At 42.8% G+C, this 21,881-nt stretch overlaps 2 protein-coding genes across 3 annotated transcripts; both read right to left on the minus strand.

Annotated features, from left to right (window-relative positions):
* Window positions 1–2,881: 2,881 nt before the first annotated feature.
* On the minus strand, window positions 2,882–7,341 carry ccr9a (chemokine (C-C motif) receptor 9a). Its single transcript, XM_014188520.3, has 3 exons — window positions 7,208–7,341; window positions 6,931–6,975; window positions 2,882–4,888 (listed from the first exon to the last, which is right to left on the minus strand). Exons 2-3 carry the CDS (start codon window positions 6,973–6,975, stop codon window positions 3,827–3,829), a joined length of 1,107 nt encoding a protein of 368 aa, XP_014043995.3. The 5' UTR covers window positions 7,208–7,341; the 3' UTR covers window positions 2,882–3,826.
* Window positions 7,342–15,278: 7,937 nt separating this feature from the next.
* Window positions 15,279–21,255, minus strand: zgc:136930 (thread biopolymer filament subunit gamma). 2 transcript variants are annotated; one of them, XM_014188511.3, is made up of 9 exons: window positions 20,765–21,255; window positions 20,320–20,380; window positions 20,075–20,170; window positions 19,677–19,856; window positions 19,201–19,326; window positions 17,788–18,008; window positions 17,374–17,455; window positions 16,081–16,125; window positions 15,279–15,471 (listed from the first exon to the last, which is right to left on the minus strand). In XM_014188511.3, exons 1-8 carry the CDS (start codon window positions 21,163–21,165, stop codon window positions 16,084–16,086), a joined length of 1,209 nt encoding a protein of 402 aa, XP_014043986.2. In that variant the 5' UTR covers window positions 21,166–21,255; the 3' UTR covers window positions 15,279–15,471; window positions 16,081–16,083. The 2 variants fall into 2 exon arrangements, with proteins under 2 accessions (XP_014043986.2, XP_014043984.2); XM_014188509.3 differs by having other exon boundaries at window positions 17,409–17,455; window positions 20,765–21,254.
* Between the last annotated feature and the right edge of the window lie 626 nt (window positions 21,256–21,881).

Consider the following 21,881-nt stretch of genomic DNA (forward strand, 5'->3'; position numbering starts at 1 on the left):
AATCAAACCACCGTTTTCTTTCTTTTGTGAGTAAAGGCTCTCCAAACCAGTTTTTTTTATGGATTCATAAATATTTTCCTAACCCTAAATAATCTACAAGGTCAGAGAATTTTTTTAATCTACCAATTTTTACTGAAACTGAGACAAATATGCATATAGTAAGGTGGGTTTTCCTACGCACGCCTTTCCTACGCACTTCTCAGTATTTGGTATTCAGACTTACCTTATTCAGTCACGTAACACGCTCTGCCGGTGTGGATATCTTGCGCTCTCTAAATACATTTCATTCAACCGCTGAAAACCCTCCCACTTGCTGGCCAACAGATTTTGCTGAGGTGTTTTCATTCAATATGATTTTCAGTACATTTATCTTAAGCCATCCCTTTAAATACGGTGTACCTTTAACCTGTTGGGGCTAGGGGGCAGTATTTTCACGGCTGGATAAAAAAACGTACCCGATTTCATCTGGTTACTAATCCTACCCAGTAACTAGAATATGCATATACTTATTATATATGGATAGAAAACACCCTAAAGTTTCTAAAACTGTTTGAATGGTGTCTGTGAGTATAACAGAACTCATTTGGCAGGCAAAACCCTGAGACATTTTCTGACAGGAAGTGGATACCTGATGTGTTGAATTACCTTTAAGCCTATGCCATTGAAACACACAGGGGTTGATTCATGTTTTGGCACTTCCTATTGCTTCCACTAGATGTCACCAGCCTTTACAAAGTGTTTTGAGTCTTTTACTGTGAGATCTGACCGAACAAGAGCCATGGAACGGTGATGGCCGATTAGACTCTGGCGCGCGAGTTCATGTTGGGTACCCTCGTTCCAATACGTTATAAAAGAGAATGCATTCGTCCACCTTGAATATTATTCATGTTCTGGTTAAAAAAGGCACTAATGATTTATGCTATATAACGTTTGACATGTTTGAACGAACGTAAATATATTTTTTCCCCTGACGTTCATGACGAGAAGTCCGGCTGGCTTAGATCATGTGCTAACAACACGGAGCTTTTTGGATATAAATGATGAGCTTTTTTGAACAAAACTACATTCGTTATGGACCTGGGATTCCTGGAAGTGACATCCGATGAAGAGAATCAAAGGTAATGGATTATTTACATAGTATTTTCGATTTTAGATCTCTCCAACATGGCCGTTTGTCTGTATAGCAAAGCATATTTTTCTGGGCGCAGAGCTCAGATTATTGCAAAGTGTGATTTCCCAGTAAGGTTATTTTTAAATCTGGCAAGTTGATTGCGTTCAAGAGATGTAAATCTATAATTCTTTAAATGACAATATAATATTTTACCAATGTTTTCTAATTTTAATTATTTAATTTGTGGTGCTGACTTGACTGCCGGTTATTGGAGGGAAACGATTTCCTCAACATCAATGCCATAGTAAAACGCTGTTTTTGGATATAAATATGAACTTGATAGAACTAAAAATGCATGCATTGTCTAACATAATGTCCTAGGAGTGTCATCTGATGGAGATTGTAAAAGGTTAGTGCATCATTTTAGCTGGTTTTATGGTTTGGTGACGCCCGTCTTTGAATTGACAAAACATTACACACAGCTATTGTCAATGTACTCTCCTAACATAATCTAACTTTATGCTTTCGCCGTAAAACCTTTTTGAAATCGGACAACGTGGTTAGATTAAGGAGATGTTTATCTTTCAAAGGGTGTAAGATAGTTGTATGTTTGAAAAATGTGAATTTTGACATTTATTTGGTTTCAAATTTGCCGCTCTTGAAATGCACCTGCTGTTGATAGGGTGCACCACGGGTGGCACGCTAGCGTCCCACATAGCCCCTTAAGTTATAATTTTGTCGACAGACTCAATAGAATACATGTAGAGAACGGGTTCAGAATATAGGGATCAATGAAAGAATTCCATCAATGCATCCTCGTCTCCATTTCAGCACCAACTCGTAAATACAAAAAATACATTTAGCAGACGCTCTTTTCCAGAGCGACTTATAGTAGTGAATACATACATTTCATGCATTTTTTTGTTGTTGTACTGGCCCCCCGTGGGAATTGAACCCACAACCCTGGCATTGCACACACCATGCTGGTGCTGCAAACACCATGCTCTAGCAACTGAGCCACAGGGAAGACCGAATACTCTAATCTTGTAGATTATTTGGAGGAGGGCTGTTAATTAGTTACGACGTGACCCTCAACTCCACCATTTGATCCGTAATATTTACCCTGAGGATTTGAACCCTGTGGGGATCTTCATGCACCATTGACCTCAATGAGAAGAAGAAGAAGAAGAAGGTAAATCACGGGCCTATACAGTCCGGTGGCGGGAAATGGGGCTGGTACAGGCTATATATCAGCATCATTTTCAAAACAGACTTTGGTCTTTTGGAATATTCACTAACACTGGTATGGCATAAACACATTTTGAAAACAGCCATAACGATAAAACTACTATGTCACTGTACTAATACATCTATTAAGATAACTAAATATGAGCTCTTGCATAGCATGACATAAATTAATCTACATTTTGGAAAACAGTTAAGGCGCTAAAGCGTGGAAATTCCTCTCCTTCCCTACCCAAGCACGTTATACCTGTAATAATGCAGTTAGGACCTGTTATAACACGTTCATGAGACGCTTATAGATGTGTAACTGCATTATTACAGGTTAATGAGTTATATCCAAAGCATATCTAATAGCGCATTAAAAAATGTACCAAGGAAAAACACATTGAGACCTAGGTCTCATTTGCAAATGTGTCCTGGGAACAATACAGAAAATACAATTATACACAATTTAAAACGTGGATATGTAGTCAAAGTATATCGTTACCAAATTTGGAAAATTCAATAATAGTGACCTAAAAAATATATTTTTTAAATGCATTGTTTATTTACAGTCATTACAGTCACAATTGTCATTGTGAACAGGGCAGTCACAATCATAGATATTTTATACAACTTTTTGTTTATGACACTTGTTCACTCTCACTGTGAAAGCTAAACATACTCATTACAAATAAGTGCTTTCCTACTTAGAAAGTGTCTCAAATAATTGATCAGCTTATTGATACGGTTCGACCAAAGAGATTGATGAAATAATATTAATATTAGTTAATATTGCCAATTAACTTTATAATATAGAGATGGATAGAGGGCGCACTTGATCACAATGGAGATACTTATGCTGTCACAGAATCCATCATTGTAAAGAAAATACTTGTTTCCTCTTTCCCATCTCTATACTTTCTAAACAAATGCAACCAAAAAAAAAGGCACAAAACAGCTTGGCTGAATTTACAGAACCATAAAGACCAATGAAAATGCATTGTACCAGTACAGACCCAATGCTGTCATGGTTAGCTCTTTTCCCATCACTTGGGAATCGTCAAACACAAACCCCCAAACCAGACTTCGACTGTCCATCCTTTGTGGTCATCAGCTAAAACTGAGAAGGTCTTTATAGACCAGCCAAAGAAGAGTCCTATCATGACCAATGCTTCTAGCAACGTACACAAGAGCCAAGAGTTTCTCCAGCTCTCAGAAAGGGACCTCTTCTCCCCATGTCACTGCCTCAGCCTCAGCCATGGTCAGATAACCAAAGAAGTCTAAGTCTGATGCAAGATTGGGCAACCTGGGGAGGGGGGGGGGGGGCAACGACAACAGTACAACCTCTCTCACTGGGACTGTTAGCCATATTGGTTTGTCTTTCCGTTGCCAGACCTTGCATTGTGGAACAGAGCGTAGTTGCACAGCCACTCAATTGTTATGAGGGACTTCTGGTCGCACGCAAAAGGTTGTACTATGACTGTGCCTTCAAAGCGAGAGTGCCTGTGTGGTGTCCGTGTCGGACATGACCGATGAGCGCCCAGGTCCTCCCTGGATCTTGCTGAGTACCCCCTGGGCCGGCCAGCAGTGGTAGATGCGGATAAGCTTGAGGATGTCTCTGCGGAAGCGTTCGCCCACAAATACATACAGGAAGGGGTTGAGGGAGGCATGCATGTAGGCCAGGCTCTTCAGCACCTGGCCGACCACGTCGAAACGCTTTTCCGCATCGCAGTCCATTCCGGTGCTGTTGACCGCCTTGGTGGCCTCCACCACCAGCACGCTGTTGTATGGCAACTGGGAGAGGACAAACACAACCACCACCACCATGATCACGCGCAGTGCCTTGTGCTTCTTGAAGTTGCGGGTTTTGAGCAGGGTGCGGATGATGCCGGCGTAGCAGAACACCATCACCAGGAGAGGCAGGCAGAAGCCCATGCAGATCTGAAGCACCAGGACCAGGATCTTGGTGCGGTTGTCCTGGTTACTCCAGTAGACCATGGTGCAGTAGAACCGGCCATCCAGCTCCTTGACGTTGGCGAACATGAACTCGGGCAGGGCCAACACCACGGCCAGGAGCCAGACGCAGGTGCACACCAACTTGCTGCAGCTCAGCCGCTGTCTCTTGGAATTCTGGGCCTTGGTGGTCTGGACGATGACCACGTAACGATCGACACTGATGCAGGTGAGCAGCAGCATGCTGCTGAAGAAGTTGATCTTGTAGAGGGCAGAGGTGATCTTGCAGAGGCCCAAGCCGAAGCTCCATCCCTGGTTGCCCTCCACAGCCCAAAAGGGTAAAGTGCCCAGGAAGAAGAGGTCGGCCACAGCTAGGTTCAACAGGTAGACATCGGTCATGGTCTTGAGACGCTGGTGGAAGTGCAGGTAGATCCACACCACGGTCAGGTTACCCAGGCCTCCCAGGATGACGATGGACCAGTAGAGAGGTGGTTCATACTGGCCTCTGAAAGCCCTAACGGCAGATTTGTCGCACATAAAGTCATCCAGACCATCCTCACCAACCGTGGGGGTGAAGCTGGAGTCGTAGTCGTACACCTGTGTGTAAGACAGGACAACATAGCTTGTTGGACATGTGGACAAATTGTGCCAGTAAATGATATGAGCAGAATATACGGTTGCGGACAGAAATATCGGAACACTTTTCTTAAATAATTTCCTATTTATTGTAAAATATATATTTTTTAATTATAATAACTTTGTCAGATTCTCAAATTGCAAAATACATTTTATTTTCGCAAACTTGGCAATTTTAAATCAGGGCCAGATTACCGAACAGGCACGCAGGGGGGTTGGGGCTCCCCTGGAGGTAGGGGGGCCACCAAATAGCATATGATAACAAACTATGTTTCATTGCAGGAAATTAGCTTTGAAAATGATAAATGTTTTCTTAGACTCATGACAAAATGTGTAGAATAGCATTATAAAACTCAAAATGTTTCTCTCTGCACTATGGCGAAATCAGTTTTCCTAAAAAAGGAATGCGGTAGTCCGACAAAATTATTGGCACCCCAGAGCTAGTACTTGGTTAGACAGCCTTTGGACAAAACTGCAGACAAACTCTTCTGGTAGCTGTCAATGAGCATGCTGCACCTTTCTACTGAAAATGTGGCCCACTTTTCAGCAGCAAATTGCTCTAATTCATCAATATTTGAAGGGTGCCCTCCACCAACTGTTGTTTTCAGATCTCTTTTTGGATATGATTCAGATCTGGACTCTTCCCTGGCCACACCAGAACAGTCCAGCATCTTTTCTTAACCATTCCTAGGGGCTTTTTTATGTGTGTTTGGTGTCGTTGTCCTGCTGGAAGACCCACAAACGTCAATGGAGACCCAGTTTTTGGTCACTGGGTTGAACATCAGACTACAAAACACCTTATAATCTGCTGATTTCATGATGCCTTGTGCACATTCAAGGCCAACAATACCAGAGGCAGCAAAGCAACCCCAAAGCATTATTAAATCTCCCCCATCTTTGATTGTAGGCAGGGTGTTCTTTTCATTGAATGCTTCGTTTGGCCATCAACAAACACAGTGCTGATCTGTATTGCCAAAGCGCTCTAATTTTGTTTAATTGGTCCACACTTTTTTTTGTGGGATGTAAGCTTGTTTAAGTGGGTTTTTGAGAAGTTCAATCAGTTTCTTTCAGCATTGTGGTCTTCCTATGTTTACCAACGACCAAATGAAGCGTTCAAAGAAAATAACACCTTCCTCTACAATCAGGTTTGATACTGCTAACGGTTTGCTTTGCTTCCTCTGGTACTAGGGGCTTTGAATGTGTGCAACACGTCAGGAAATCAGCAGGTTATTTTGGAGTGCAATGTTCAACCCAGTGTCCAAAAAAATGGTGTTTCTGTTGAAGGTTTTGGGTCTTCCATTGGACAACAACCCCAAAGCACCCTGGAATGGTTCTAGAAGAAACACTGGACTGTCCTGGAGTGGCCAGTGAAGAGTCCAGATCTGAATCACATCCATAATCTATGGCGAGAGATGAACACAGCAGTTGGTGAATGGGACCCCTTAAACATTGAAGATTTAGAGCAGTTTTCTGCCGAAGAGTGGGCCAAATTGAAAATAGAAAGGTTCAGCAAGCTCATTGATGGCTACAAGAAGCATTTGTTGGCAGTTATCTTGGCCAATGGCTGCGCAACCAAGTACTAGCTCTGAAGTGCCAATAATTGTGTCTTTATTTTCTAAATTAAAATGGTAAACTTAAGTTTACAATGTTTAACATCCAATAAGGGGGGAGACCAAAATGTTTGTTTTTTTCAATTTCAAGTACTTTTAGAAGAAATCGGGAATTATTTAAGAAAATTGCAAGGGTGCCAATATACTGTACACATACTTATATAGACCAGGGGTCTCCAACATGTTATCTCATAAGAGCACGTAAAAAAAAACGATATACATGTAATTTAACTGTTATGAATTAAAATAAGAAAAATTTGTTGTGATTTTTTGGTTGTTGCTATTTAATACAGATATAACACACACACACACCCAATATTTTACACATATGGTATAAAAAAGTACAAAAAATTAAATATATATATATATATATATAGTGTACAAGTTGTTTACCTCTGAATCCATTGGTGAAGTCACCATGTCACCTATAACTGGCATCTGAAAAGAGATGGGAGAGAAACAACAAATTAGTCAGGAAAATAACACACAGTACAGTATAGGTCATGGTGTAATGTTGACTAAATATTAAAAATAAAATATTACAGCATGATGAAGTAGATACTTTATAGTAATACATGCAAAAATACTTACATTTCAAATCTGCTATCTTAAATGTTAATACATTTTGAGAACACTACACAAGACCAACTGTTCAGACAATTTTACTTACAGTTGTTCTCTGTTAGTGAGATGTCAAACAGGCGCTTAAATTCAAGATGCTTGTTGTTTTCTTCCTTATCACTGAGTAGTTTTAGAGAACTGTCTGGCAACGGTTTGCTCTCCAGAGGCTTATAAAGGTTTCAGTTAAACCACAGTTGACGTCAGGTTGCAAAGCAGGGTGATATTCTATTGTGCTCATTTGCGTGTTTTGCCGCGTCTCGCTGAACCTGCAGCGTGCGTACAACCTCATGCAACTTCTCAGGGATTTTAGTCATATATGAAGATGTATATGTAGCTACCTGTATACAATGGATGAGTCATAGGAAATCCCTTTTATTCTCAGCAGAAGTCTCCATTCATCTGAGATCTATGCCAAAAGAACACTTTCTCAGGACACCTTTGTTCATATACTGATTTTACAGTTCATTTCAGAGATCCCCCAAAATCTCCAGGATGACAGCCATGTACTTTGGATTTTTTGACTGTAGTATAAACATAAGAAGGTGGATTATGCTTTTTTTGACAAGGGCACACACACACACACACACACACACACACACACACACACACACACACACACACACACACACACACACACACACACACAATCTCTTCCCTCCTGTTAGGAATGAAAGCCTATACTGTGATAAATTACTTAGGTTTGTTACTTCAGGCACCATGGTTACAATGGTTACCATTTCATTATATTACTGTAGTTGATTGACTAGAACCCACACACCTTGGCCAGAGAGTCCACTCATCACCTGGTGTCCCAGGTCTAAATCATTCCCTGATTAGAGGGGAAGGATGCAAACCAGCATTGCATAAAGAGCTGTCGAAGCAGTAGGTGTTTTCAAAAGACACTGTAACATATGGCTACAACATGGGTGGTGGTAGAATCCTATTGTGCTATCTCCTGGATCCTTATTATATGTTATTATATATATGATATGGTGATTTACTAGATATCTGTCTCTACTTGTCAAGGCGCCGGGGTCGACACTGGAGCAGATGAGTAAGGTGATACACTCCAACCAGATGCTGTCAAGTTAAGATTTGCTCAAGGTGTTTACCGTACTTTTGTTGTTTTCTTACCGTTCAAGAGTTGCCACAGTGTCAGGCATGCTTGTCATGTGACGATACGAGTCGTTAAACAACCAGATGAATTGAAGACAAGACAGCGCACTGAGGGTATATTTAGTTGTAGGCATGGTTCCAAACAGTTGTATGTGTTTGCGTTACAACACTTGAATTTCGTAATGTACATGGGGCCTATGAACATTAATTATGTAACCACTCCCTCTTCAAATCAGGGTTGATTGGAAAAAGCTGTTCAGAAGAGGACAATGTATTATCATATCATTGTACTCCCTGACGAAGAGTTTTTTTTTCATCTTTGTTTCCGTTGAACATGTCATATAAATAAAGGCGTTTTTTTAAATTAATTATATGAAGAGTGCCTTGGTCCTCCTTTCTTTGTGAAGTCATTTAAAAAATGCCTAGTCTAGTAATATCATCCCGTCTCGGCTCACATCTCTAATTGGTTCTGCCTGGATAACCCCTGGATGCTACCAGCTGTACGTTATATGGTGATTCGACACTGTCATGCTTGCCTTGACTGGCCTTTTAGGCCTCCGTCGTAACAACTAGTGATATATCACCTGTCTCTCATATCAATCTGCACATCCTTTAGGGCCAAGACATACTGAAAAACATGGGCAGGAATGGAAATTAGACATTCTCAGTGTGTGTGTGTCACAGTGTGTGTTTCTCAGTGTGTGTGTGTCACAGTGTGTGTTTCTCAGTGTGTGTGTGTCACAGTGTGTGTTTCTCAGTGTGTGTGTGTCTTAGTGTGTGTTTGTCTCAGTGTGTGTTTGTCTCAGTGTGTGTTTGTCGCAGTGTGTGTGTGTCTCAGTGTGTGTGTGTCTCAGTGTGTGTGTGTGTGTGTGTGTGTGTGTGTGTGTGTGTGTGTCTCAGTGTGTGTGTGTGTCTCAGTGTGTGTGTGTGTCTCAGTGTGTGTGTGTGTGTGTCTCTCTGTGTGTGTCTCTCTGTGTGTGTCTCTCTGTGTGTGTGTCTCTGTGTGTGTGTCTCTGTGTGTGTCTCTCTGTGTGTGTGTGTGTGTGTGTGTGTGTGTGTGTGTGTGTGTGTGTGTGTGTGTCTCTCAGTGTGTGTGTGTGTGTGTGTGTGTGTGTGTGTGTGTGTGTGTGTGTGTCTCAGTGTGTGTGTGTGTGTGTGTGTCTCAGTGTGTGTGTACGTTGCACTGTAATAAGATATCTTTCTAAACTTTACTTGAACTCTTCATCATAAGGGACTGCTTATAATGATGATAAAGCCTACAACCACTGTAAAGACACGAAACAGTGTTTAGACTAGCAAACTTGCTAACCAATAGCTACCTTTAATTTTCAATAGCTTACCTTCAATCTTCAATTCAAGCCTACTAAAAAGAGTGTGCTCTCAGGCCTGGAGGGAAGCAAAAGTAATTCCCCTATTGTACCTAAGAATAGTAAAGTCCCCTTAACTGGCTCAAATAGCCAACCAATCAGCCTGTTACCAACCCATAGTAAACTTTTGTAAAAAATGGTGTTTGACTAGATACAATGCTATTTTTCAGTAAACAAATTGACAACAGACTTTCAGCACGCTTATAGGGAAGGACATTCAACAAGCACAGCACGTACACAAATGACTGATGATTGGCTGAGAGAAATTTATGATAAAAAGATAGTGGGGCTGTTTTGTTAGACTTCAGTGCTGCTTTTGACATTATCGATCATAGTCTGTTGCTAGAAAAACGTATGTGTTATGGCTTTCCAACCCCTGCTATAATGTGGATAAAGAGCTGCCTGTCTTACAGAACACAGAGGGTGTTCTTTAACGGAAGCCTCTCCAACAAAATCCAGGTAGAATCAGGAATTCCCCAGGGCAGTTGTCTAGGCCCCTTACTTTTTACAATCTTTACTAACGACATGCTTTGAGTAAAGCCAGTGTGTCCATGTATACAGATGACAAACACAAACACAGACACATGCATACAAACACACGATAACATATGAACTACACATGTACACATGTATTTTGTGTTATAGATAAGTAGTAGTAGATTTGAGGCCCGAGGGCACCCACTTAATATGTTGTGAAATCTGTTATGAATGTATCGTAATGTTTTTAAAATGTATAACTGCCTTAATTTTGTTGGAACCCAGGAAGAGTAGCTGCTGCCTTGGCAGTAGCTAATGGGGATCCATAATAAATACAAATACATAGATAACAGTTTGTGTCCTGAGAGTGTAAAGCCAGTTGCCATGAGCTGAAACCAACTTGACTGTTTATAACATCTGTTATGCCGTCATTATGATAGTTTTATGTAGACCGTATGACAAAGGGTTAAAATAAAGTGATATTAAACAGACCAATGGGGGTAAAGTTAAATTCGAAACATGATTGTTAATGCCATTAGATTTGTAACCTATTCTTACATCACTGTGTTTGGTACAGCTGATTTGGTAATATACTGAGATGTGATGAGAAAAGTGTTGCAATCAATCCTATGCAATGAAGCTGGTATAACAACACAACAACTTGTGTTTTTGTGAGCAAGAACTCGTGTCTGTTGTCTGTTGATTGGGGGTTGCTCTAAAGTTCAACACGGTGAAGCAGAATAACCAGACTTCACACGATGGTGGGTTTCCAAAAAGTTGTAAACAGTGGGAGCAGCAGAGGGCATATTTTATACAAATTAAAAGGACTGAGAACATAACAAATATATACATTCAAAACTGTGTGGTGTTCACAGTCTTGGTAATTCCCCGAAATACAGTGCATTCGGAAAGTATTCAGACCCCTTCCCTTTTTTCCACATTTTATTACGTTACGACCTTATTCTAAAATGGATGAAATATTTTTTTTCCTCATCAATCTACACACAATACCACATAATGACAAAATAAAATAAAATAACAAAAACATACCTTATTTACATAAGTTACATAAGCTTGAAATTGAGCTCAGGCTCATCCTGTTTCCATCGATCATCCTTGAGATGTTTCTACAACTTGATTGGAGTCCACCTGTTGTAAATTCAATTGATTGGGCATGATTTGGAAAAGGCACACACACCTGTCTATATAAGGTCCCGCAGTTGACAGTGCATGTCAGAGCAAAAACGAAGCCATGAGGTTGAAGGAATTGTCCGTAGAGCTCCAAGACAAAATTGTGTCGAGGCACAGATCTGGGGAAGGGTACCAAAACATTTCTGTAGCATTGAAGGCCCCCAAGAACACAATGGCCTAAGGCATTCTTAAATGGACTAAGTTTGGAACCACCAAGACTCTTCCTAGAGTTGGCCGCCCGGCCAAACTGAGCAATCGGGGGAGAAGGGCCTTGGTCAGGGAGATGACCAAGAATCGGATGGTCACTCTGACAGAGCTCCAGAGTTCCTCTGTGGAGATGGTAGAACCTTCCAGAAGGACAACCATCTCTACAGCACTCCACCAATCAGGCCTTTATGGTAGAGTGGCCAGACGGAAGCCACTCCTCAGTAAAAGGCACATGACAACCCACTTGGAGTTTGCCAAAAGGCACCTAAAGGACTCTCAGACCATGAGAAACAAGATTCTCTTGTCTGATGAAACCAAAATTGAACTCTTTGGCTTGAATGCCAAGCGTCACATCTGGAGGAAACCTGGCCAATACCATCCCTACGGTGAAGCATGGTGGTGGCAGCATCATGCTGTGGGGATGTTTTTCAGCAGCAGGGACTGAGAAACTAGTCAGGATCGAGGGAAAGATGAACAGAGCAAAATACAGAGAGATCCTTGATGAAAATCTTCTCCAGAGCGCTCAGGACCTCAGACTGGGGTGAAGGTTCACCTTCCAACAGGACAATGACCCTAAGCCCACACGCAAGACTGGGGGCCTGTACTAAAAAATAATAACAATAATAATGTATGAAATGTATGCATTCACTACTGTAAGTCGCTCTGAATAAGAGCGTCTGCTAAATGACTAAAATGTAAATTTAAAAATAATGCAGGAGTGGCTTCAGGACAAGTCTCTGAATGTCCTTGAGTGGCCCAGCGAGAGCCCGTACCCAATCGAACATCTCTGGAGAGACCTGAAAATAACTGCGCAGCGACGCTCCCCATCCAACCTGACAGAGCTTGAGAGGATCTGCAGAGAAGAATGGGAGAAGCTCCCCAAATACAGGTGTGCCAAGCTTGTAGCATCATACCCAAGAAACAAAGGTGCTTCAACATAGTACCGAGTAAAAGGTCTGAATACTTATATAAATGTGATATTTCCATTTATTTATTTATTTATTTATGAATTTGCTAACATTTCTAAAAACCTTGTTTTTGATTTGTCCTTATGGTGTATTGTGTGTAGATTGATGAGGGTAAAAAAATATATATATTTAATCCAGTTTAGAATAAGGATGTAACGTAACAAAATGTGGAAAAAGTCAAGGGGTCATACTTTCTGACCGTTCTATATATGTTTGTTTTGCTGTGTGCTTCTCTGCTACATGCGCATCTGACTCTAAGATTGCATCATCCTGTGGTCAACTTGAAATAGCTTCCAGGAAAGAAAGGTCACGTTTTTCCTCCACCCTGTCTGTGAACACAATCAACAACACTCAAAACATCTGCAACTCTATTGGGAGCTGATGGTATACTTAAACAATATGACCCAAGGGGTTGTGGTATATGGCCAATATACCACGGCTAAGGGCCTTCCTTAAGCAAGACGCAACGCGGAGTGCCTGGATACAGCCCTTAGCCGTGGTATATTGGCCGTATACCACAAGCCCCCCGAGGTGCCTTATTGCTATTCTAAACTGGTTACCAATGTAATTTCAGCATTAAAAGGAAATATTTTGTCATACCCGTAGTATACGGTCTGATATGCCACGGCTGTCAGGGCTCGAACCCCGCAGTTTATAATAGAGGTTATAGCTGCATTGGTTCCATCGCTGTCGAGTATAGGAGTAGCGACTTCCATCATAGGAAGTATAATGTCATTGAAAGTTGGTATGTCCTAAAATGTACACCGTATCAATGTCCATAATATTGCCCTAGCAATGTCAACAAACATGTCATTGTGACCTGACATTTCCATTGGTGAACAATGCCATCAATTTGGTATCTGTTTACATTCAGAGGAGAATGGCACACATCAGAGGAAGAGGAAGTGGGTCAGTGTGGGCAAATCTTAGTTTTCTGTTTATGTTCACAGAGGACATGACACACACGTGCACATGACGCACTCGTGCACACGTCTGGTGTGGGTAAAGATAGCAGTACCAATCACAGAGCCCTCAGCCTCTGCTCAAAAGGTTGAACAACTCCTTGAGAGGACCGAAACGGGCAGCTATTCAACCAAATAAAGTTTATTGAACTTTCCACAGAAAGAAGCTGCAATCCTGTGGAAATGATACTGATGACAGTATAACTTCTTTTCTAATACGTGTACTAGTTTGGTAAAAAGGGAATGCCGTCAAGCCATAACGGTTCATTCAAGATATTCACAGACAAAAAAAACCCATTGTTAACCATTGTTAACGATTTAATACTGATATGTTATTGAAGTAGGTTATTTATCTAAACCTGCATAGGTCTAATTTTTGATTTTATGTTTCATATCAACGGCACGCAATGTAGCCAATGTAGCCAATGTAGCCAATACCCACTTTTGTAAACTAATGTCACAAAATGTTATTCCGAGATCACCCTTCGCCCCCCCACCCCCCCTTCTTCCAAACGTGTAACCTTGGTAACCACATGCAGTCACAAACAGAAAGTGAAGAGCAGGTGGGTGGGGGGGGGGGGGGGAACTGTGGCCAAAGCTAGTAGCCAAAAATAAGCTGTGGTTAGAACCTAGCAGCAAGGCAAGGAGGTTGTAGACACACCATTTGGAATTATACTGGCAGCTCTAAGAGTATGGAGAAAATACAGCACCTACAGAAGCTGCCCGAGTATAACAAGCCAAAGCCTAATTGGTTTTAATTACACTTTTTTTCAATAGTTAGTTCATCTTTCCTAATGCTTTCTTGCAGTACTTTTAAAACATATTTTGAAGTTTGTAATTTTGGTAACACTTTGCAGTATTACTATAACTTTATACAAATGGGAAAATATCCCCCCCAAAAAAAATATTATCTCCGGGGCATACCACATTTGTAATCTCTACCCACACCAGACGTGTGCACGTGTGTGTCATGTCGTCTGTGAAACATAAACAGAAAACTAGCTGCTAATATGAGTAATTACAAAACGTATTACATTGTACTCATCATTAGTTACACCGTAATAATAAAACGAATTGTGTACATTTGTAATTGTTCCATTATCATGTACAGTAAACACAATAATTACCTACAATAAGCTAATACTATATAATATATAGATATATATATATATATATATATATATATATAGTAATGTTAGCTAATTGTTTACTAAAACATGCCGTATAGCTGCATGTTCTTAACTAATATTAAATAAATGCATAGATTTTAACCAGCGATTTTTTTTTAATATTTTTTTTTTAAAATTTTTTTATTTTTTTTAACCAAACCTCAGATGAACAAGCACCCCCTACGCACAACAGGGTTGCCGTGACAACAGTCCGTCCTGTATAATAACTGTGTATGACTTCCTGTGTAGCGTGACAAACTTTCATAGCAGTTGCGTGTGGGGGTTAGCTGTCCTGTTTAGAACATTGTATGGTGCACTTTATCCGGGGCCTTTGCATGCCAAGAGCAGACCACAAAAATAACGATATTTGAGGAACAGGATAGAGATGACAGAGAGAAGCGTACACACACACACACTGACATTCTCACATGCACCCCTCCAACTATCCTGTTTTCTACTCACAAACACAAATAATTATGCAACTAATGTAATTATGCAATTTCTAATCAAAACACAGTAAATGAATGAGTGCACAGACACTCAGTCACACATCCACATATAAAATTACAGGAGTTTGAAAAATGTATAGAAAATTATAATAAACATCTCCAAAGACCTTATAATGTAACAGAGCCGACATAAATGAGCAGGGGGGGTCAGATGTAAGATGCAATGTTTATTGTGTAGTTTATAAATCATGGAAAGTGGGGCATAGATTGACAGAGAAGCTGGGTAGGTTAAAAGAGTTGCTTTAGCATCTAAACGTCCAACGTTCCAAAGGTACCCTGGTGGAATCAGGTGGATTCAGATTCATCTGCGGATGCGGTTTCAGAGATCCGAGACGTCTCTGTGAGTTCTAAGGGGAGCAAAGTGAGTGAAGGACAAAAAATAAATAAAAATATTACAAATGTTAGGGTAATACTGTAATTGGATTTGGCATGAAAATTAACTCAATATTAGGAAGGTGTGCAATGGTTTTGTATACTCAGTGTGTGTTGACTAATGGCCTTACATGATGACGTGATGACTTGTAGACGGCACGTAACGTTACATGGAGTGTACAAAATATTAAGAACACCTTGCTAATATAGAGTTACACCCCCCCTAGAAAGTGTATCACAGGGATGCTGGCCCATGTTGACTCCAATGCTTCCCACAGTTGTGTCAAGATGGCTGGATGTCCTTTGGGTGGTGGACCATTCTTGATACACACAGGAAACTACTACCATAACCCCGTTCAAAGGCCCTTATATCTGTTGTCTTGTCCATTCACCCTCTGAATGGCACACATGCACAATCCATGTCTCAATTGTCTCAAGGGTTAAAAATCCTTCTTTAAGCTGTCTCCTCCCCTTCATCTACACTGATTGAAGTGGATTTATCAGGTGACATCAATAAGGAATAATAGCTTTCACCTGGATTCACCACATGTTATGACAGGTTGATACCGTACCAAATGACTGACCTGTTATGATCTCTTTAACTTGAATTCCCCCTCCTCCACCTCCAGCTAGAAAGACAGATATGAAAGGAAAACCAGATGAGGGGATAGAGAAAGAGCACAGAAGAGATAGCGAGGGAGATACCTTGTTTAGCCATATTCACACATTTTTACTCATGAGATGTTGTGACCAAAAAAATCTGTTCAGCAACTTCCCCATTGCTAAACGTGTTACAGACTTCAGCAGAGAAAATAATATGACCAGAAGGGTAGTTTTCCGTTCTCCTACCCTGAGGCTCCCTCTATGTGTGTGAACTTGCCTTTGTATCTAGCCTGGGTAGGAGGTAAAGGGGAGCCCTGGGGAGTGCTGGAGCGGGGAGCGTCCCAGTCTGCAGGATGGAAATGTGGAGGTGAATGAGGGCTCTGTCTACCCCTACACTCTCCCTCCACACTCCCCAGTACTCCTGCCCCCTACACTACCCCTACACTCTCCCTCCACACTCCCCAGTGCTCCTGCCCCCTACACTACCCCTACACTCTCCCTCCACACTCCGCAATACTCCTGCCCCCTACACTCTCCCTCCACACTTGCCAGTACTCCTGCCCCCTACACTACACCTGCCCTCCACACTCCCCAGTACTCCTGCCCCCTACACTACACCTGCCCACCACACTCCCCAATACTCCTGCCCCCTACACTCTCCCTCCACACTCCCCAGTACTCCTGCCCCCTACACTCTCCCTCCACACTTGCCAGTACTCCTGCCCCCTTACACTACACCTGCCCTCCACACTCCCCAGTACTCCTGCCCCCTACACTACACCTGCCCTCCACACTCCCCAGTACTCCTGCCCCCTACACTACACCTGCCCACCACACTCCCCAGTACTCCTGCCCACTACACTCTCCCTCCACACTTGCCAGTACTCCTGCCCCCTACACTACACTTGCCCACCACACTCCCCAGCACTCCTGCCCCCTACACTACACCTGCCCTCCACACTCCCCAGTACTCCTGCCCACCACACTCCCCAGTACTCCTGCCCCCTCCATGCCAGCTCCAGTGGTCCTACAGATCAACCATCCATCAGGTGGTCTGACTGGGACATTAGTTAAGATTTCTCGATAAATTGATTAGTCAAATTAAAAAATAGATATAGGATTTTAGAAAGGGCCCATCCTGAGTTATTTAAAAAATATATATATATATTTTTGTACTGTTGTGTGCCATCCATTTGGGTACGTTTTCATTGAAAGCCTATGGGTGCTTTTTAGGTTGTATTTTCCCACATGGTATTTTTGGCCCCTCTATTCACCTCTACTATACTCCCTTGTTTCAAATGTTTCTCACCCGAGAAACTGTAGGAAGATGTTGTAAACCCGGATGTCTCAGGTAATCTGGAGGAAAAAGAGTGAAAATATGACAGTTTAACAACCTCCTCACAGTCTTTTTAGATTACATTTTATGATGTTAAATTTGACTAAAGAAACCAGTACACATGCCTTCATCTACACGCAGAGACATAAAAATGGTATCCACAACTTTTATAACTTTTATAACTTGTATAGCTGCTTTAATTGCTTTACGTTTGCTGGACCCCCAAGAAGGCAGCAGCTAATGGGGATCCATAATAAATACAAATACAAATCTGACTCTGGGGAAGTAGAATAACACAATTGCCAGAATCTCACACTATCCTTTTAATACTGTATGTATTGATTGTACTGACTTGAGGTGGTCTCCTTCCAGCAGGGTTCTGTAAGTGGAGATCTCCACGTCTAGAGCCAGCTTGACGTCCAGAAGCTCCTGGTAGGCCATGATCTGCTTGTGGAGGTCATTTTTGGCCACCTCGATGGCCGACGTCAAGCTGGAGATCTGACCCTGGTACCCGGCCACGCCCATGCTAGACTGGGCATGGGCTTCTGCCAAGCTCTGCTCCAGGGACATGTTCTGGAGAGAGGGGTGGAGAGAGAGCACAGGAATGGAGGAGTGTGAGGGCGGGGATTCCGGATAGAGTAAGGTAGGAGGGTAAAGGAGCGAAGGAGATTATGTGAGAAAAGATTAAGTGAGACAGGGAAGAGGAGAAGAGAGGGTGTGGGAATGGGAGATGAATGGGAAGTGGAGAAAGTGAGGGTGTGGGAATGGGAAGAGGAGAAAGAGAGGGTGTGGGAATGAGAGAGAGAGAGAGAGAGAGAGAGAGAGAGAGAGAGAGAGAGAGAGAGAGAGAGAGAGAGAGAGAGAGAGAGAGAGAGAGAGAGAGAGAGAGAGAGAGAGAGAGAGAGAGAGAGAGAGAGATTTAGCTATAGTAACTATTGTATTTGCATGTTGTAATGTCTTGGATGAGCAAAGATCTTTAGACAGTGAAAATCATCTCTTGTTTAAGAAAGGAACAGCATTTTCTTTCAACAGAAAAAAAAAACTGAAAATTAATTAGTGTAAGTTCCCTCTGAGGAAGTCTGTCTGGCACATTCAGAGCTGGTATCATGTGGGACTTTCCTGTCACTCAGAGAACCAGATACAGATTCAACCACTTCCTGTGTCTTCTGCATTCTACTTCCTGACGTGATTTATCATAAAGTCTGACGGTGATCTGCTGGGAAGCAGTGTACTGAAACAAAAGTTAAACAGTCGGTGTAGCTGGCGAACCGTGTGAAAAATGTTTTTTTGCTTTGTTGGCTGAGGTACATTTTTCACAAGGTCTTACTCAGTTGTTTTACTGCAGGTGGTTTCTCTTCTGAAATTGGCCTTGTGATAGCACTATGGTGGGGATTCTCCATGTGGTCACAGTGAGGCATTTTATTTGCATTTATTTAACTAGGGAATTCAGTTGAGAACAAATTCTTATCTACAATGACAGCCTACCCCTTGCCAAAACCAGACGACACTGGGCCAATTGTGCGGTGCCCTATGGGACTCCCAAATCACAGCCGGTTGTGATACAGCCTGGAATCGAACCAGGGTCTGTAGTGACGCCTCTAGCAGTGAGATACAGTACCTTAGACCGCTGCGCCACTCGGGAGATAAGACCAAGACTTTGAGATCAAAATGTTAGGTGTCCCCTCTCACCCCCCAAAACTTTACTGTAAAGAGGGTATTTTTTTTTTGTGTGAGGTGAAGTAGTAAGATGGAGGGTCCCACTCACTGCAGTGACCAGGCCTTGGAGCTCTAGACCGAAAGCCTGCAGCTCCTTCCGGGCCACTGAGATTTCCATCTTGGCCTCTGAGACGGCCTCCGAACTCTTGGCAGTAGCGGTCTGTATCTCTTCCATCTGCAAGAGGAGAGAGACACTCCCTGTTAAAACACTATTTACGTTCTTTGGGATTAGCTCATTTAAACAAGCGCCATTTTGTCACTTGGTACCAGGTAGTTGCCACTCAGTAGTAAACTATACAGATTACGAGAAAGTATCAAAAAGTATGCTTTGTTATTACAGACAGACAGACAGACAGACAAGCCAGGGTAGACAGACAGAGACAGACAAGCCAGGGTAGACAGACAGAGACAGACAAGCCAGGGTAGACAGACAGAGACAGACAAGCCAGGGTAGACAGACAGAGACAGACAGACAGGCCAGGCCAGGGTTGGCAGTTAGATAGATGCAGTAAATTGTTGAAGAACCTTCAGTTTGTAGTAGGCGTCCGCCTCATCTCTGTGTTGCTGCACAGACTTCTCGTACTCCACCCTGATCTTGTTGAGAGCAGTGGAGATGTCGAAGGACTTGCCCGTGTCAACCTCGATCATGGACACAGACGTGTCCATAGACGTGGTGCCCAGTTTGGACTGCAGAGTGGACAATTCCTGTGTGGATAGACGGGTGGACAGTGATGTACAGAGTTCAGCTAGACGGAGTCAGGGTAGAACAGAGAGGTCAGGTAGACAGAGAGTCAGGTGTGATGAACACATACACTTTGACAACCAGATATCAAAATAATGACATTGTTCATTTACTGTACTCATACTTAATTTACTATACTAATTTACTATACTCATAAACATAAACACTTTATTCTCTGTACCTCTTCCTGCGTCTTGGTGACAAAGTCCAGTTCGTCCTTCAAGCTGGAGTACTTGGCATCCAAATCAATGCGTAATTCAGATGCCATATCTATGTCCTGGAAAGAGAGAGTGATAGTGGTACATCTACACGCTGAACAAATTCGGAGGGAGAGTAGGGAATTTTGTCATGGGGGAGGAGGAGTATGTCCGTAAAATGTACACCATATCCCAGTAAAAATAAATGCCTCTTTGTTTCTCTCTTTACCTTCTTCATAGCTGAAATGTCAGAGTCCAACTGAAACTTCACACCTTGCTCAAAGTCAAACCTGCAACAACATGCAGCAAAACCCTTTTTAATGCACCATTCAGCTGCACAAGGAAGTTCCATCTAACCATCAAGCTTGTCTATAGAGGGGCCAGATGAATATGGGACGAGGATAAAAGTGCTATGCAAAATAAAAGCTATCCGGTCAAGAGGCATAATTTCAACAAATGGAGGAATCTTAAAGGATCACCGTTTAGAGTTTCCATATAGTTTTATCAACCGAATAAAGTAATAACTGCTTCTTGAATGTTCAATTACTTACAGTATTTGTCTAAATAAAGGTGGACTAAGTTAGAATATTTATAGTTGTATTGTGCTAGTACTCTAACCAAGATATTAAATAATTCTCTGAAAGTGAAATAAAATATGTGAAACGGACACTCACTTGGCCTTGAGTTCGTGGGCAGTGCCACGAACGTTGTCCAGCTCGATCTCCAGTTTGATGGTGTCCAGGGTGAGCGTCTCCAGGGCACCGCGGTACTCGACGAGCTGAGCCTCGTACTCCGCTGTGGTGGTGGTGGAGGACTCTGGAGACCCCATGTCCGCACCCCCCGACAACTGGGACAGTCTGGCCTCCAGGATGGCGTTCTCCTGCTGGAGGACTCTCACTTTGCCCATGTACGAGGAGAAACGTTCGTTGAGGCCGGACAGCATGTTCTTCTCTGCCTGCCGGGACCTCATAGGAGCCAATGCTGGGCCCAGAGAGGTACCCAATGCCATGGCCGACCCGCCACCGATCCCCCCTGCTGCCATGGTGCGCCCCATAGCGAAGGCAGGACTGGCCATCAGGACTCCACCATAACCTCCACCATAACCTCCACCTCCACCATAACCTGCACCTCCACCATAACCTACACCTCCACCTCCACCACCACCTCCACCTAAGCCACCACCGAAACCCAGCCCACCCCCTGCTCCCCCACCCAACCCCAGCCCAGACCCCATAGCCAGTCCTCCTCCCAAGCCCAGCCCCATGCCCAAGCCTCCTCCGCCACCTCCCCCAAAGCCACTGCCACCTCCCCCAAAGCCATCTCCAACTCCCCCAAAGCCAAAGCCCAACCTGGCTCCACCGCCTCCTATTCCCCCAGACAGGCCACTACCGGCCGACATCCTGGAGGACCAAGCCATGGACATGATGTGCAGCTGAGGATCACAGCATATGCAGCAGATGTAAGAGAATGGGAGAGAGAGCTGTCTATGAGAGTAGATTCCCCAAAGAAAGCAGATCTGGATTTATATACTGTGGAGTCAGGGAGTGGGGGGGGGGGGGGGGGGGGGGTTGAGGGAGTGGAGGAACAGGACGAGGCTTGTGACTGTGCCACACCACCACTCAGGCACAGACAGAGCCCTCGGGGTGCTGGAGCACCTGCCCTTTTGCCTTACTATGAAAAAATGCCCATTTGATTGGTGGAAAAAAATATATATACAGTTGAAGTCAGACGTTTACATACACCTTAGCCAAATACATTTAAACTCAGCTTTCACAATTCCTGACATTTAAT

Source organism: Salmo salar, chromosome 03 (assembly GCF_965601325.2).
Source record: "Salmo salar chromosome 03, fSalSal1, whole genome shotgun sequence".
NCBI classification, from domain to species: Eukaryota; Metazoa; Chordata; class Actinopteri; order Salmoniformes; family Salmonidae; genus Salmo; species Salmo salar.

What these genes read in the sequence shown, in the direction of transcription:
- ccr9a (XM_014188520.3), bottom strand. Translation starts at nt 6,975, where the DNA reads ATGCCAGTTATAGGTGACATGGTGACTTCACCAATGGATTCAGAG. An exon ending in CTTCACCAATGGATTCAGAG is followed by an intron (nt 4,889 to 6,930) that starts GTAAACAACTTG and finishes TCTTACACACAG; the next exon opens with GTGTACGACTACGACTCCAG.
- zgc:136930 (XM_014188509.3), bottom strand. Translation starts at nt 21,165, where the DNA reads ATGGCCAGTCCTGCCTTCGCTATGGGGCGCACCATGGCAGCAGGGGGG. An exon ending in TCACCAAGACGCAGGAAGAG is followed by an intron (nt 19,857 to 20,074) that starts GTACAGAGAATA and finishes CTATCCACACAG; the next exon opens with GAATTGTCCACTCTGCAGTC. An exon ending in ATCTTCCTACAGTTTCTCGG is followed by an intron (nt 16,126 to 17,408) that starts GTGAGAAACATT and finishes CTGTCTTTCTAG; the next exon opens with CTGGAGGTGGAGGAGGGGGA.